Genomic DNA, 14,326 nt, shown 5'->3' with positions numbered 1-14,326 from the left:
AATAACAGCTGCCTCTAGTTTCCACTGTGTTTTGTGTCTTTCAGGGAGTATCCAGAAAGAACATTTGATCTGGTTCTACAGGTGGCATGTCCAACATCTGAAAATGAGGGTAGGTGCTGAGACTATTTACATTAATGATGTGCTAATAGTGTCAGTCTGTCATCTGCTTGGTGTAGGCAAGTAAAACAGACCTTCTTTTTTTAAACCCTTTAAGTGGCATGCATAATTAACAGGGCTCGAGTTATAAATGGATTTATTAATAATTATGACAGAAAGTCTACAATAGTATTGATGGATTCATCATCAATCATCTTTTAAGCCAGGCATGGCCTAAATGAACCAATTCCATTATCGTAAATAAAGTATCTTTGACTTTAGACAAAACAAAATATTTGAAGACATCGAGGCTGAAGTGTGATGGGCATTTTTTGCTGTTTTCTGACATTTTACAGACCAAAACATCAATTGCTTAATTTATTAATTAATAAAGCCACAAAGTAATAGTCATATCTAAGGGTGCTGATACAATGAATTGTGAGCAATTTTAGTCGCCAGTCATTAATTTACATAATGTTTCTCGGGAAGAATGCAGAAACATTCTTGGTCTGCAGCATCTCTTATTTCTCTCATAGTTTCATATCCTTGTAAATGTAATATGTTGGGTTTCAGCTGTTGGTTTACGAAAAACATGACTTGAAAATGACACCTTGTGCTCCGGGAAATTAAAATGAATCAGTTATTTTAAAAAAAGAGGCGATTGACAATCAAAACAGCCGTGACATCCATCTTGATAAAAGATGCGTGTTTACCAGTTGTGTCTTTTTGTGCGCCGTGTGTTTGTAAAAATGATTGTTTGTCGTGTAATTACAGTAATTGTAAGGCTTTGGCAGCAGTGTTGCACCAAATGCACTCGCATAGTATTTTAAGTCAGACAGCAAGCGTCACAGAACTACAGTGCATGACTGAGTTCAGTAAGAGCAATCATTATGTCTGCGGTGTTATTATGTGTGCTTCAGAGTGTACTCCCAACGGCTAGAGAGGGTCATCACTGAGTTCAGCTTTAAAATTGTCAGAGATGTTAGCTGCTTTAAGGTCTTTCTTTCCAGTCTGAACTATTCTGTTATTAATCCTGACCATAAGTTAACTAGTGCAGGCATTTCTCTTGTAACCGTGACCCCACAAAGATTGTTTTAGAAAGATCACGCTTGGGTCAGCAATCTCCATTAACTGTTCAGCTGTTTGCAGTGGTCAAACATTCCAGCAGTGGTGGCCAGGACAAAAAGTGTTCAGACTAGGCCAGGAAATGACTGTGGCCAATGAAGAACAACATCATGTTCTACCTTTATGAATATGGGAAATACAGTAACCTATATTTCACATCAGTATTCAGTGGCGCCCATAAGTCAAATATCATGTAAAAACATTTTCACTGCACATTACACCGGCTGTCTTATTTTGCCCACTCAGTTTTGACGTTAAAGAGGTGTTATGTGGACGCTTCACTTGTGCAGCTGCTGAGCTGACCAGAGTAGACTGAAAGTTGTCCTTGGATGTAATTCTGATATTGGATTTTAAACCAAAGTCATAAACCACCAGCTTGCGCTGTAATAACTGACTTCCCCCCACGTATGATCCAGGGTCAGACTCATATCCGGACTCCTGCTCCCTGGAGCACAGCTACAGAGCAATGTTTGCACACCCCTCAGGGCAAGTGTAACATACACATTCTGCTCAGTCATTTGACTGAGGTGCTCTCGCTGCCCCGTGCCAAGTCCTGATTGGATGTAAGAATGTCTATGGTGAGAACAGTGTTATGAGGTCGATGTATACTATCTGCCAGCAGGGGCTTACATTTGTGGTGGATTGTTTTTTGTATTTTTTTAAGGAGTGGTTTCAGATACATATGAGGATGAATCACTTCTCTCTGAATCGAAATTCCTTTTCTTTAACTTTGCTTTAGCTGCTGTCTGTATGAAATTGAAATGAATGTCTTATAATGATGTACGCGTTTGTGTCAATTCTGTGGCGCTTACTTTTGTTATGAGTCAGAAATGGTGAGTCAGAACAGGCTTGGTCAGCAATGAAACCTCCACAGTCAGTCACTGCAAACTAGAGCTGTTTCTCCTACAGCCAAATGAGATACTTGGCCAAAAAGCACCACTTCACATTCACACATTATCTTCCCACTATCTCACAGAGGCAAACAAACAATAATGCAACCATGATAGACTATAATTAAATTGTCATAGCAACATGGCGTAGAACATTTGAGCATTTGGAGAAGTGGTGGAAGGTTTCAGTTTGCTCATATTTCTCATATCTCCTCCTCACCGTTTAGGGAATACATGTTTAATTTTAGATAGATTTCTGGCTGCATTTCCTCTTCTAGCAATCCTGTTTGTAATGTCATGCTTTAAAGTGACTGACAGGGTGTCCTCTTTGAATGATTTGCAAGCTCTGTGTGTGTGTGTGTGTGTGTGTGTCTGTGTGTGCGTGTGAGTGTGAGTGTGTGTGTGTGTGTGTGTTGATGCCACCACATCCTGGTCCCGCATGTTTAAAACTAGATCTGCATGCGACAGCATAGCATGATACCATTGTAGTGAAAGTAGGGGGTAGTTCCCATAACTCTAACTTTAACTTGTAGAAACCTGTACAACAGTTATACAAAAATAGCTAAGCTCTTTTAAAGATGGTCAGTACACCGATCCCTCAGCTTCCTGCGTTAGCTTGGTTTCACACCTTCGGCAGTCAGCACTATGTGTGCAGACAACACCCACATGTTTGCAGACAGTAAACCTGTTTTTTTCTGAAGTTGTTCACAGTGACCTTTCAAAAACCCATGACCTCAGAATAGATGGTGCTCTCATTATAAAGGTAAACATTTTGGGGTGGAAACTGTGCACAACTTAATATTTCTCTGTGTGACAGTTTTAAGTCTACACCCAAGTCATACATTCAAATGATAATAATTCATCAATAAATGATTAATGAATGTGAATATTTCAGCTGACAAAGACCAAAATTAGCCTTGAAAGAGGTTTCATATGTGGGGGTGGATTCAGTGACTGGGGCTTATGCAGACTTTCCATATAGCTGGGTCAACTGTGGACTGTGGGCACCATTAAGAACCATTATCTGAACCTGTGGTGGAGGCATAAGGTGACAACAGGAATAGCACGGTAAGTGGGCGTTCAGACAGGCACAGGCAAACCGGATGCCGGGTGCGTTTTTCAATTCATTTCAGTGGGGGTCGTGTGTTTCTGCACCGGCACCTGCACCGCTCAGATTGGCCAAATCTTCATAGACAGCCTGAAATGTCTCTGAAGCAGAGACTATCCAGGAGGATTCATGGACTAAACTCTGATAATCTACCTGTGTGTATGTGTTCTCACTTTGTTTATTTCATGTACCCAGCTTCTAAATCTGAGTTTAATGAATTTATGCCGCAAAATAAGAGTAACACAGAAAGCGAGCGCCGGCCTCGATAAAGCTGTTATTAATCAGGTTAATAAAAAGTTATTTCCTGATTGTTTAACAGCGGTTACATTCAGCTGGTATAGACACGCCCACAGCAACCCACCACAGCTCCCCCTCACCCCCCCACCACCGGTTGCCCTGTCTCTGTCTGAACGTGGCCTAAAAGGTGTAGCATTTTTTTCTTACCACTTCATTGTAGCTGCCTCCAACTTACACTGAATCAACTTTGTAAAGGTCCAGTTTGTATGATTTAGGGGGATCTATTGGCAGAATATGACATTCATGGAATATATATTCAAGTATTTTAGTGTAATCATCCAAAAACAAGAGTAGGTGTATCGTTTCACTATCCACCTTTCACCATCTATGATCTGTTCAGTCCAGTAACATTTGGAAAGTCCAGAGGAGCTGCATAATTAAATCATTTTAGCCCTGTTCAAGTTATCAGTAGCTGTACCACACAATGGGGATGTTTGGGGTCATTTTATCAATCTTTTTTTTTTTGGCTTAATGCACCACTGAGCAGCTTTGATAAGAAAGAACTGAGCTCCTACTCCAGATCTCTCTAAACATCCAGGAGGTCATCACAGTGAGCCGCTATTTCTCTGCAGTAGCCCAGAACAGACAAACCATTCATGTTTTTTGCAAATGTCATGGTCACCGTTAGTTGTCTCAGTTCTATCACGCTTGAAAGGAAGGGTGAAGTGAGCGATATTCAATTGATTACAATCTGCATAAAATCCTACACACTGGACCTTTTTAAATACAGTCATCCCTCGCTATAACGCGGTTCACTTTTCGCGGACTCGCTGTTTCGCGGATTTTTTTGTGTAATTTTGCATGCTTTTTTTTTTTTTTACAGCGTACTGTACAGTATGAATGCGCATTGTGTTCTGCGTCCTAAATTGACTAAGGGAGAACCGCACATGTGTTCTGCGTCCTGATTAACTAAGGGAGTACTGTACAAAATGCGTGTGTGGTTAGGGGTTTTACGGCTTTAAAACATGTATAATAATTGTAAAACTTACTTCGCGGATTTTGTTTATTGCGGGTTATTTTTGGAACGTATCCCCCGCGATAAACGAGGGACCACTGTACTTCAATTTTGCAAGTTGTGTTACAGTAAGCAGCATGCAACCCATCCCTGACAATGTTGATATGCAGATATTCTAAAAAAAAATGGAAGTTACCAAATACTTGTATTACAGAAGCAGTTGCCAAATCTGCACATTTAGCATTTCCAGTAATAAAAACCTGACAATGTAAAATCAGTTCCACTAAAATAAACTATCTATTCCTTGAACTTTGTTGTGAAGTGCTCATGCTGCATCGATTTGACTGTTTGCCTACACTGCTCTTAGCCAGGTTTCATAAGATTCCAGAAGACCTGTGATGATCAGCCAACAGGGCCATTCAACTACTCTGAATGACACAGACTCTGCTGCTATTGATGTGTGACCTTTTCGCCTTAACATCAAGTCTGATTCGCATGCATCCAGATCAAGCTTTAGTTTTAGGTGAATACTATGTGTTTGTGTGTAGCTAAAAGCACATTATTGAGAATAATAAACTCTGCCAGTGTTCTGAGTTTGTTCCAGTTGGAGGAGTCCCAAATATTACTCCCATGGGTAGATTTTTTTTCCCCCCCCTTTTCTTTTGGCAAACACTTGTAATAACAATCATAACATCAGTGGTGCCGGTAAGAACAGAGAAGTCCACCACCTTACAGATTTGATTGTAATACAGTAGCAATTGAGATCTGATGAGAGCACCAGCATTCCAAAGCAGACGTGTTGCCGGGGAGAAAAACATTTAAAATAAACTCACAGCTACAATGGTGGCAGTGTTCATATCTGGACTTGGCCCCATACATTCTAACTATGGACGTGTAGATGACAGACGCTGGCCCTTTTTCCTCCTGCAGGTCCACAGAGACCTGGCCTCCCTGTTCAGCCCGAACTCAGTTCCGCTTAGCTCTGTTGGCTCAGTGCTCTGTGGATGCTCAGGCTGTGAGTGAGTGTTGCCTCAGAGCGTGACTGGCATGCTAGCTACTAGCGGCCCCGGCTACATAAAGCCATATTGATGTGCTTCCAAGATGCTGCCAAAGCTAGCAGATGACGCCAACGCTGCCAAGGCAGTAGGTGGGGACAGATGCTACCTGTCCTCGCCTGCTCCCTCCAGCCAGATTGTTCTCAGTAACAAAGCAATAAACTTAATAGATCAGCATATCAGTTTTATAGCAACGTTCATTCTGCAATTAGGGGGAACGATTTACTGTTTAAAAAAAAAAAAAAAACTCAAATCAGGGCAGCTTGGTTAGCGCTGATGCATCACAGGATTATGGTGTTGGCTGGATGGAGGCTGAGCCCTGCTTCTTCTCTGTGTGGTCTGCTTTACATGCTCTTTCTGCATACCTCCCTGGGTTCAGACAGACGGCAGATCAAGTTAATTGGTCTCTTATATTGTCTGAATGAGACGTTTTTTTTTCCCCGTGCCTTACTATAGACTGACATAGGACTTATATATGACTAGCCTTAGCAGAGCGATGAAAGCACATGTTGTTATCTTGCCTCCATCATGCTTGTGCTGTCATGTTTACACCACAGAGCATGTGTCTTTTTTTGGGCTGAGATAAGTGACTGCAGGTTTGTCGCTTCAGTATCTCACAATAGCTTCTCGCTTGTTAGAATATGCAAGTTTGGGGTTAACTGTTAAAAGTACAGATGCATATGTATTAGACTCCATGTCAAGTTTCAGGTTTGTTTGTCATGTGCAGGGTAACGCAGGGTAAAGAATAAAAATAAGCTGAAGGAGTAAAATACAAAACTATAACATTTTAGGCAAAAGAATAATATACAAATTTAACATATACCAAAATAGAATATGAAAAATATTTAAAGTTTTATACCCTGTAAAAGTGACACGTCTTCATATGTAAAACCAAAAATCAAAAGTATAGAGTAGACGCATTTTCTCTTTGATTCATGTGGCCTTATATCTTCACTTTGTCCAACTATGAAAAGTTACTTTTGTTCTGTGTCCTAGGAACATTCTCACTGAGACCTGGAGGTCTAACAGTGTCGCCTACTGTTCGCTAGTTAGTTATCAATCTGCTTCCTTCTCTGCTGTTGCCTCCCTCAAGGAGCACTGTGATGTTCCATTTTTTTTTTCCTTTGGCTTTTTACCCCTTCCCATTTCTACCCTCCGTATTCGTTCGAGTTCCTCCTGTGGTAGAACTTTTAGAAAAGGTTGAACGTTGACATTCTGCAAAATGTCAGATTTGCTCCTTGACCCAAGCTCTGCCGGTTCTGCCGTCTGATTGGATTCCGGCTGCGCGTTGAGTTCGCGGCGGGCTCACACTCAGACGGGAGGCCATTGCAGTACTAACAGATGCCATGGCAGCAAGGAGGGTGTTGATTGGTCATTAGAGAGGCCACACTCCTCCACTCACACTCCTGAGAGGACCCCAGGGTCTCACACTTTGTTTATCTCGCAACCCTTCTGCCTTTCTCTTTTGTCTCACCCATATGACTTTGCTAAATTGGCTCTTTTACACAGAGTCAGATATCACCCACATCTTTGTCGTCTTTTCGGTTTCCTCTGAATCGAATTGAGGAAGTCTCTCAACTTCCCTCCTGTGTAGTAGCCATAGTGTGAGTGAACTTTGAGAAATCCCCTACCACTCCGAGTGTCTGTAAGATCATGCCTGACTCTCAGCTTTTATTATTGGCTGCCTTGCATGTCTGGCCAGTAAAAGTGATTCTGGGACTATTCGAATGTGTGCTGATGCCCTTAACTTTTTGTGAACACTCTTAATGACAGGGCATACTAAAACATTTGGTGGGCAACCATAAAGTGTTTCAGCTGCATCTGAACAGCTTGTGCTAGTAATTGTAAATTCTGTAATTTAATGTGATTTTTAACTGGAATAAGCTACTTGATTATTTATGTATAGATGATATTTACAATCCTAAAAGAAGAAAGAACCAAAACTTATGCCACATTGACAATACATTTGAAATTTGGTTGACTTTTGTGGAAAGTGTGTAAAGGACCTGTGTGTATGATTTATGATTTAGTGGCATCTACCAGTGTCACCGCCTCATTGTCTCCTTCCTCGCGTGAAGGAGAAAATAGAGTGGCCGTGAAATGTGTGAAAAATGCAAAATCCCATATCTAGCCTAGTTTAGGTTGTTCTATAGTAACATAGCAGACTCTTGCGGTCCACTTTGATGTGATTATACATTAATAAAAACATAAATGCATATCAGATTCCATTTCTGCCAATACATCCTCCTAAACGTTACACATTGTACCTTTTTGATGTTTAGTTTTCGCTGTGTACTGCACAGTAAGATAAGAAAAACAGAGCACTTCTTTCCATTTCGATTATCCAGATGACAAAGTTGGCCAGTTAAAGTTAATGCTTTTCTCAGTGCGCTACAACTTTGTTCTTTTGTTGCTGTCTGGAGTCATTTGTAGTTCCCTACTTGCACTCGCATTCATCCATTCAGTAAGTGTGAAGTGGCCTGCTGCTTACTGGGGTTTAGTTCCAGCTCTTTTCTTATTTAAAATAGATGGAAGCAAAAGTTGTCCTCACATTTCACCCCAGCCTGTTTGTTTCACATTATATGGTGAAGCTCACACTTAAAATATCTAACTTTCTGTGTTGTTTGAGTTGGCTTTTGGCCAGTGCGGGAACATGACACTCAGGTAAAACCACCAATCAAATTCCATGCCAGAGGAATACATGTTTTTACAGTCTCTATATTATAGGTGTATATGTCTCTTGCAGCAATGATCCCAGAACAGCTGCCTTTGTCACGCATCCATGTTTTACTCACATCTTGTGTCTCCCATCTCTACCCGTCCTTCCACTTGCGCATCAACCTTTTCTTTGTGATCACACATTGTTTGCACAGTCAGAAACAAGGTGCAATCCTTCACGCGACTTGTTCTGATTATCACTAGTCAGTGGGACTTTTCAGGTGGTGCCTTGTGACCTCGCCACAGTCAGGTTTTGGCAAAAATGTACGTCTCCACCACCATCAGGACACTGGACTTCTTTGTTGTTTCTTCAGAGCAGAGTATTATTGGCCAAAGCTTGAAGAACTGGGGCAAAGTAAGATGTGATTGGGCTGGGAAGATGGTGGAAAAGGGATGAAAGGGGTTATGGATATGCTGATGGCAGTAGTCTATAAACTGAGTGGTGAGACACTGTGGCGTTTGCTGGCTGAGCTTTCCTTCTAACTGATGCAGCACTGAATCTCGGGGGCAAATTTTTTTGTGTGTGATAGCAGGTACATGTTTAAGTGTATAGTGTATGTTGTGCATAAATGGCTGTGTATGCATGTGCACGGCGGCGCTGATGCGTGTTACCGTGCACGAGAAAGCGACACAGACGCTGCGAGAGCTGCAGGAGACTCATCTGAATTCACTAATGCTGCCAGACTGGAAGAACATGGAAAGACTTCTAGGCACTGACTCTCGCATGTTATTTTTAGACTTCCCCTTTCCACAGCGAAAAAGTGGGGGAAAAGTAGGGACCCGATCAATGATTTAAAACGAGATGATTTTGATGAATGCAGAAGAGTTTCATCACATCACCCTCACTCCTCACTTGCAGCCTCGCAGCATTGTTGTTGGTGGTTTTATTTTATTTTTTTTATTTGTCTGTGCAATGCGTCTTTGTGCGATGGCGGATGAATTTATTCCCTTGTGACCACTCTTAAGTTATGCCCCAGAGAGCTGTGGGAATTTTATGTGTTTAAAAATAAATACCACGAAGCAAAGGCTAGGATAATGTCCAGCTGAATTTAGCTTGCAAAAACTGCTGGTGTCATCTTGAAGCTAAGCTCTTCTTCGCATGTATCATGTCAAGGGGTGACAATAGATGGCCAGGAGTGTACGTGTTCAGCGCAGCAGATGGTACAATGTACAACAAAACTCACATACATGCACGCCCCCACAAACACACACAAGCAATTATTATGAATCGAAGAACAATGATTGGCTGGTTCTCCTGCATGTAATACCAATGTGGCCTACTTTAGTCCACAAATGAACAGGATTAGTGCAGCTCCTGCTTTTCTCTAGCTTTGGTGATGTTAATCTGTCCTAGTCTGGCAAATTGGATTTCATAAAAAAGCTGTGCTCAAAAATATGTTGACCTCCGTGACTGACATGTTGCACAGATTTTATGATGACAGGATTTGAGCAGGATTTGGGGTTGACACTTCTTGACTACATCAACTGGCGCCCCCCCTTGTCATGTGCTGTGGAAATGATAGCCACAAAGCTCATAAAGCTTTTCTGATGAAGGAACCATGTTAACCCATAAAATATTTTTATATTTAAACAGATACAGCAGGTCAACGGTATATACAACTCAGAAGTGTTATACATCATCTGAAAGCTGTGAACCTGAAGATTAATTTCAGATGCAGTTCTCCACTGCATGTCACGTTTTTATAGTCATAAATATCATGTTTTTTTTTAGACACCTATTCAATTATTAAAAGTTCACAATGTCTAAAGGTTGAGAACATGATGACAAAAAAGTATATAATGGCCATTCCCATGTTCAATAATGTCTCAAAAAGTTGTTGCAGCCTTTTTTGCGTTAATGCCGTTTGTTACACATATTTGATGTAAAATATAGCTATTTTTGATCACTCAAAAATTAATGAAAAAGGTCAAAAATCCCTCCAAAACACCTAATTATGACACCAAGACCTTAAAGGACACAATCTAAAAAATTGGTATCAAAAACTTTCGAGCTGTGGAGATTCTGTAAGAATTGCATTTTTGGCATTTGGAAATTAAACAGCTTGAGATTGTTGTACTAGAGATTGTTGTAATACATCTTCTAAATGTCTTAAGTCTGAATGTCTCTGCCTGGTGGTTGAACAGTTTCCTGAGGCTGTGGTTATTCTAGAGGTCACAATAGGTCATTTTATACAGAGGTCAAATTTCACAAAATAGAAATGGCTACTACGGGGACTAACTAATCATCACATATTGAATCTACAAGAATCTCAGCTTTATTAGTTACGCCTAATTTCATGCAATTTCGGTACTGTTTAGGGACACAAGTATGCAGAAATATGCAAATACACTAGGTAACAGGCATGCATGGAAGAAAATGGTATGGTTTATGCCCGAAGCTACATGGGGGTTAGCTCGAAAATGGCATGTCTGTCAAAGGGAAACTCTTGATGTGAGAAGTCCAGGGACCCCTTTAAAAATGGCCATGCCAGTTTTTACATTGGCAAAATTTAGAGAGTATGGAGCATTATTTAGTCTCCTTCCTGACAAGCTAACATTACATGGTTGGTACCAATCAAGCAGTAACTTCTGCAGCTGTGAAGAGAAACCAATGCGGAAGTACCAAAAAGTGCAGTTTCTTGAACAACTACCTGAGGCCGGCTACAGAACAAGAAGAGACTAAAGGCCCATTGTGTAACTTTTCTACCACAAAATTTTAAATCATTTTAATGCCAAACTGACATGTTATCACTTGAATGGTGTCTGTAATTTGCACTCTGTGCCCTCTGTGACTGTATCTGCATTATGTAACTTTGTGTGCTGTGTGTATGTTTATTCCACTCTGAAACGTCTGCGTAATGTCGCTTTGAACACCGTTTTCTCTGAGATTTTCCCACAGGAAGCTTTTCCTGTCTGTTTTTCTATTTAAAAATGAGTTTAGTACAAACATGCATATATTAACTGTTGTTTTATTGTTAGCAAATAACATATGAGGTAACTGAATGAGTATTCATTTTGAAGCAGAGTCTTATGGATCTCCAGCAGAGAGATTATTAGGATGCAGCCTCAGTGTTTGTGCTGTGGTCTCACGGGGCTGTTGACATGTAGACTGATGTCAATGGATCTAAAAGATGAACGATGAAAAGGCGGAAATGTTTTTTCCTCGGCAATTAAGGAAATCAACCTACTTATTGACATGATGTGAGTACTAGTATCATGACATCTAGACTGTTGTCCTATATGCCTTCATTTTGTGGTCAAGGCCAAACCCAAGTCAAGCAGCACTAGTGGTACAAAGCCGACTGTCTGTGCTGTCATCTCAGCTTCTATCCTCACTATTTACATGTCAACAGTTATGGCCTTAGGCTACGTCTCTCCAGAAGCTATGTCGCTCCTCTGTTGCCTAACACCAAACAATTACTATGAAGATGATACAGTTTACATGCGTGCAGTAGCCCTACTGGCCCTTAATTTGGGTTATGGCCTATTTTATATAGAGAATATAGGTCAATCTTGACATCTTTGTGAATGTCTGAGACCATTTATCATTGCAAATCATGTAAATCATCCACAAGGTTTTTGTTTTCAAATAGACAGACTCACATATTTAATGCCTCCCTCAACTTCCAGTACTTCATCTACATTTCAAACCATTGTGCGTTGACTGCTATCATTGACTGTATGTCCTGAATTATTTTGCTCCATTGGAACTGGTTAAGATGAGGCCAGATGTGGTATAATATGTATTTCAGACTTACACAATGATGCAGTATTCACCTGTTTGTGGTCACAGAGAGAGGTTAACATGCATTATCAAACCAGGCCTCAGGACCTGCTCTAGACTAGTCTGGCACTGCTTAGCTTTCAAATCAAGTCAATTTTATTTATATAGCCAAAAAGCCCAAACTTGCCTCAAGGGGATTCACAGTCTGTACAACATGACTCCTTTTATCCTCAGACTGTGGACTTTGGTATGGAAAAACATGTTTCTGTGAAAAGAATAGGATTTAGGCTACTGCAGAATGTCTTTCAACCTTAAGTATACACATTGGTAAACCTTGCTGTCAGTTAATAGCTCTTTATGTCATAAATACTGTTAATAAACACAACATACAACTCCATAAATAACAAACAAGCTGTCTGATTATATGTCTGTTCATTAACCCACATCAACCATGGGTTTTTGTGTGTTGAAAGTGGGTGTAGTTCTGTTGACACAATCTTAGCCTTGTCCTGTCTGATGAATTACTTGTTGGGTAAGCTGCTTTCATGAAGCAAAGTGATAATGCATTGTGAGCACTCTGGATGTGAACTGCAATGACTTTCTTTAAATTGATTGTTTACATTGATCAGAATAATTCATCCTCTTCTCGGTATGCTGTACAAATTTGAAGAAACCAGCTTATCTGAACATGATAAACTTTGGTCGAATTGTCTAAAAAGTTGTGACCCAGACTTCATTTAAAGATAAAACTGTGGATTCCAAAGGAATGATGGATGAATTTTCTGGACTGCAAAGGCCCTTTATTCCAAACCTGACATCCTTTTTCTGCTGAAGTAAAATTTTAGGAAATGGGGACAGCCTAAACAATGGGGTTAGACAGTGTTTGCCCACTATTATTCTGTCAGTATTGCATCCATCAGTCCTACAGAGCATTCAGACCCTTGTGAATGTGTTCAGGATTAGGCACTATTGTACGCTTTTAACTGATACAGATGTATTGTCATTCCCATTGAAACACTGGCTGACTGACTGTCTGACTGCCTGACTGAGAGCTGTCTGTCTGTCAGCCTTTGCATGTGAACTTCAAATCACAGCTCCGCAGCACCGAGCGTGTAGCCGCCAAAGGCAAGGCTTTACACTGTCATCAGCACCACGCAGCTGCCTCTGGGTGCTGTGCCATATGACATTAACTGAGATCGATCTTCTCCCCACCTCAAGGAGCTGCTGTGCTACACAGCGTTTCCTCTGATGCTGCAACCACCATCTCAAAGACGAGAATATGAACTCCCCCCTAAGCATCTGTAATTGAGTGACAATGACCTGATCGTCAACGTTCTTAAACTTATCATTTGTACACCCAAAAACTACATTTTGTCAGAGTTATCAGGCTGTATTTTCTGTCACACACACACACAAACATGGATATCAACTTGGCAGTCTTTTACAGTGTATAATAATCAATACATCTCGGCCAGTCATATCAACAGAATTAACACCATCAACAATTTAAACATTGTTTGTAAAGTTGCACTCTTACTGCAGGTTATATTCATGTCCTTTTCTGCGCATTAAGCTTAATGATAGAGTTATTCACTTTCTATGCTTATATAGATGTTGTTTTTTTGACCAAGGCAGATGGTTGGACCATATGGAGAGTAAGTATGTGATTATGTGTAGAAATGTTGGTTTTTAAGCCAACCAGCCAACGACCAGGAATAGAATCATCACCGATGCCTTGTGCTGCTGCAACCTCAACTCGACAATCTACCCTCCTTTCCTCCATCTCTTTGGAAATGATATCTGGGTCATATCTTTCACATTATACCTCAGATTTTAGGACATGTTACTGCTTTAATGTAAGCACTCAGTTTTATCACTCTGCAGCAACTGAGCATCATACAGTGTAGAAAGTGTTGGAGAGTAGTCTGTCTAGGGAGATACTGGTTTGTTTTTCATAGCTTGGGAGACCAACATCCCCCCCCCGCTCAACAAACACACTGTCTGTGTGTTGTGTTGAAAATGCAGTCATGCGGAGCCGGTGTTTGACATAATGTTGGACCAGTATGGAATCTGACTCGGAATATCAACGCTGATATGTGGTGATACACAGAGGCTGTCACAAAGGTTGCATCCATATGCTGTGCCACTCATTCGTGAAGCTGTGAAATTGGGTTGCATCCCAACTAGCCTGGAGACAGTATCGCTTTCACTTCTCTCTCTCTCTCTCTCTCTCTCTCTCTCTCTCTCTCTCTCACATCCCACTGAAGCATTTTTCTGGGAAGACAGAACAACTAATGTGGCATTAATAGGGTCACATCATCTCCATACAGCTCTTTCTTTCTTCTTCTTCCAGTGGCT

The 14,326-nt window shown here is 40.8% G+C and overlaps 1 protein-coding gene across 2 annotated transcripts in view; it reads left to right on the top strand.

Moving 5' to 3' along the window:
• The window catches only part of dennd1b (DENN/MADD domain containing 1B), a 104,334-nt gene that overhangs the window by 1,018 nt on the left and 88,990 nt on the right, over positions 1-14,326 (top strand). For both annotated transcript variants that reach the window (XM_019272363.2, XM_027290475.1), the window contains exon 2: positions 45-109. In XM_019272363.2, coding sequence (XP_019127908.1) covers positions 45-109 — 65 coding nt within the window. The remainder of the gene's footprint in view (positions 1-44; positions 110-14,326) is intronic.

Source organism: Larimichthys crocea, chromosome XVII (genome assembly GCF_000972845.2).
Source record: "Larimichthys crocea isolate SSNF chromosome XVII, L_crocea_2.0, whole genome shotgun sequence".
Classification (NCBI taxonomy): Eukaryota; Metazoa; Chordata; class Actinopteri; family Sciaenidae; genus Larimichthys; species Larimichthys crocea.
This window is presented reverse-complemented; position numbering and strand designations above follow the sequence as displayed.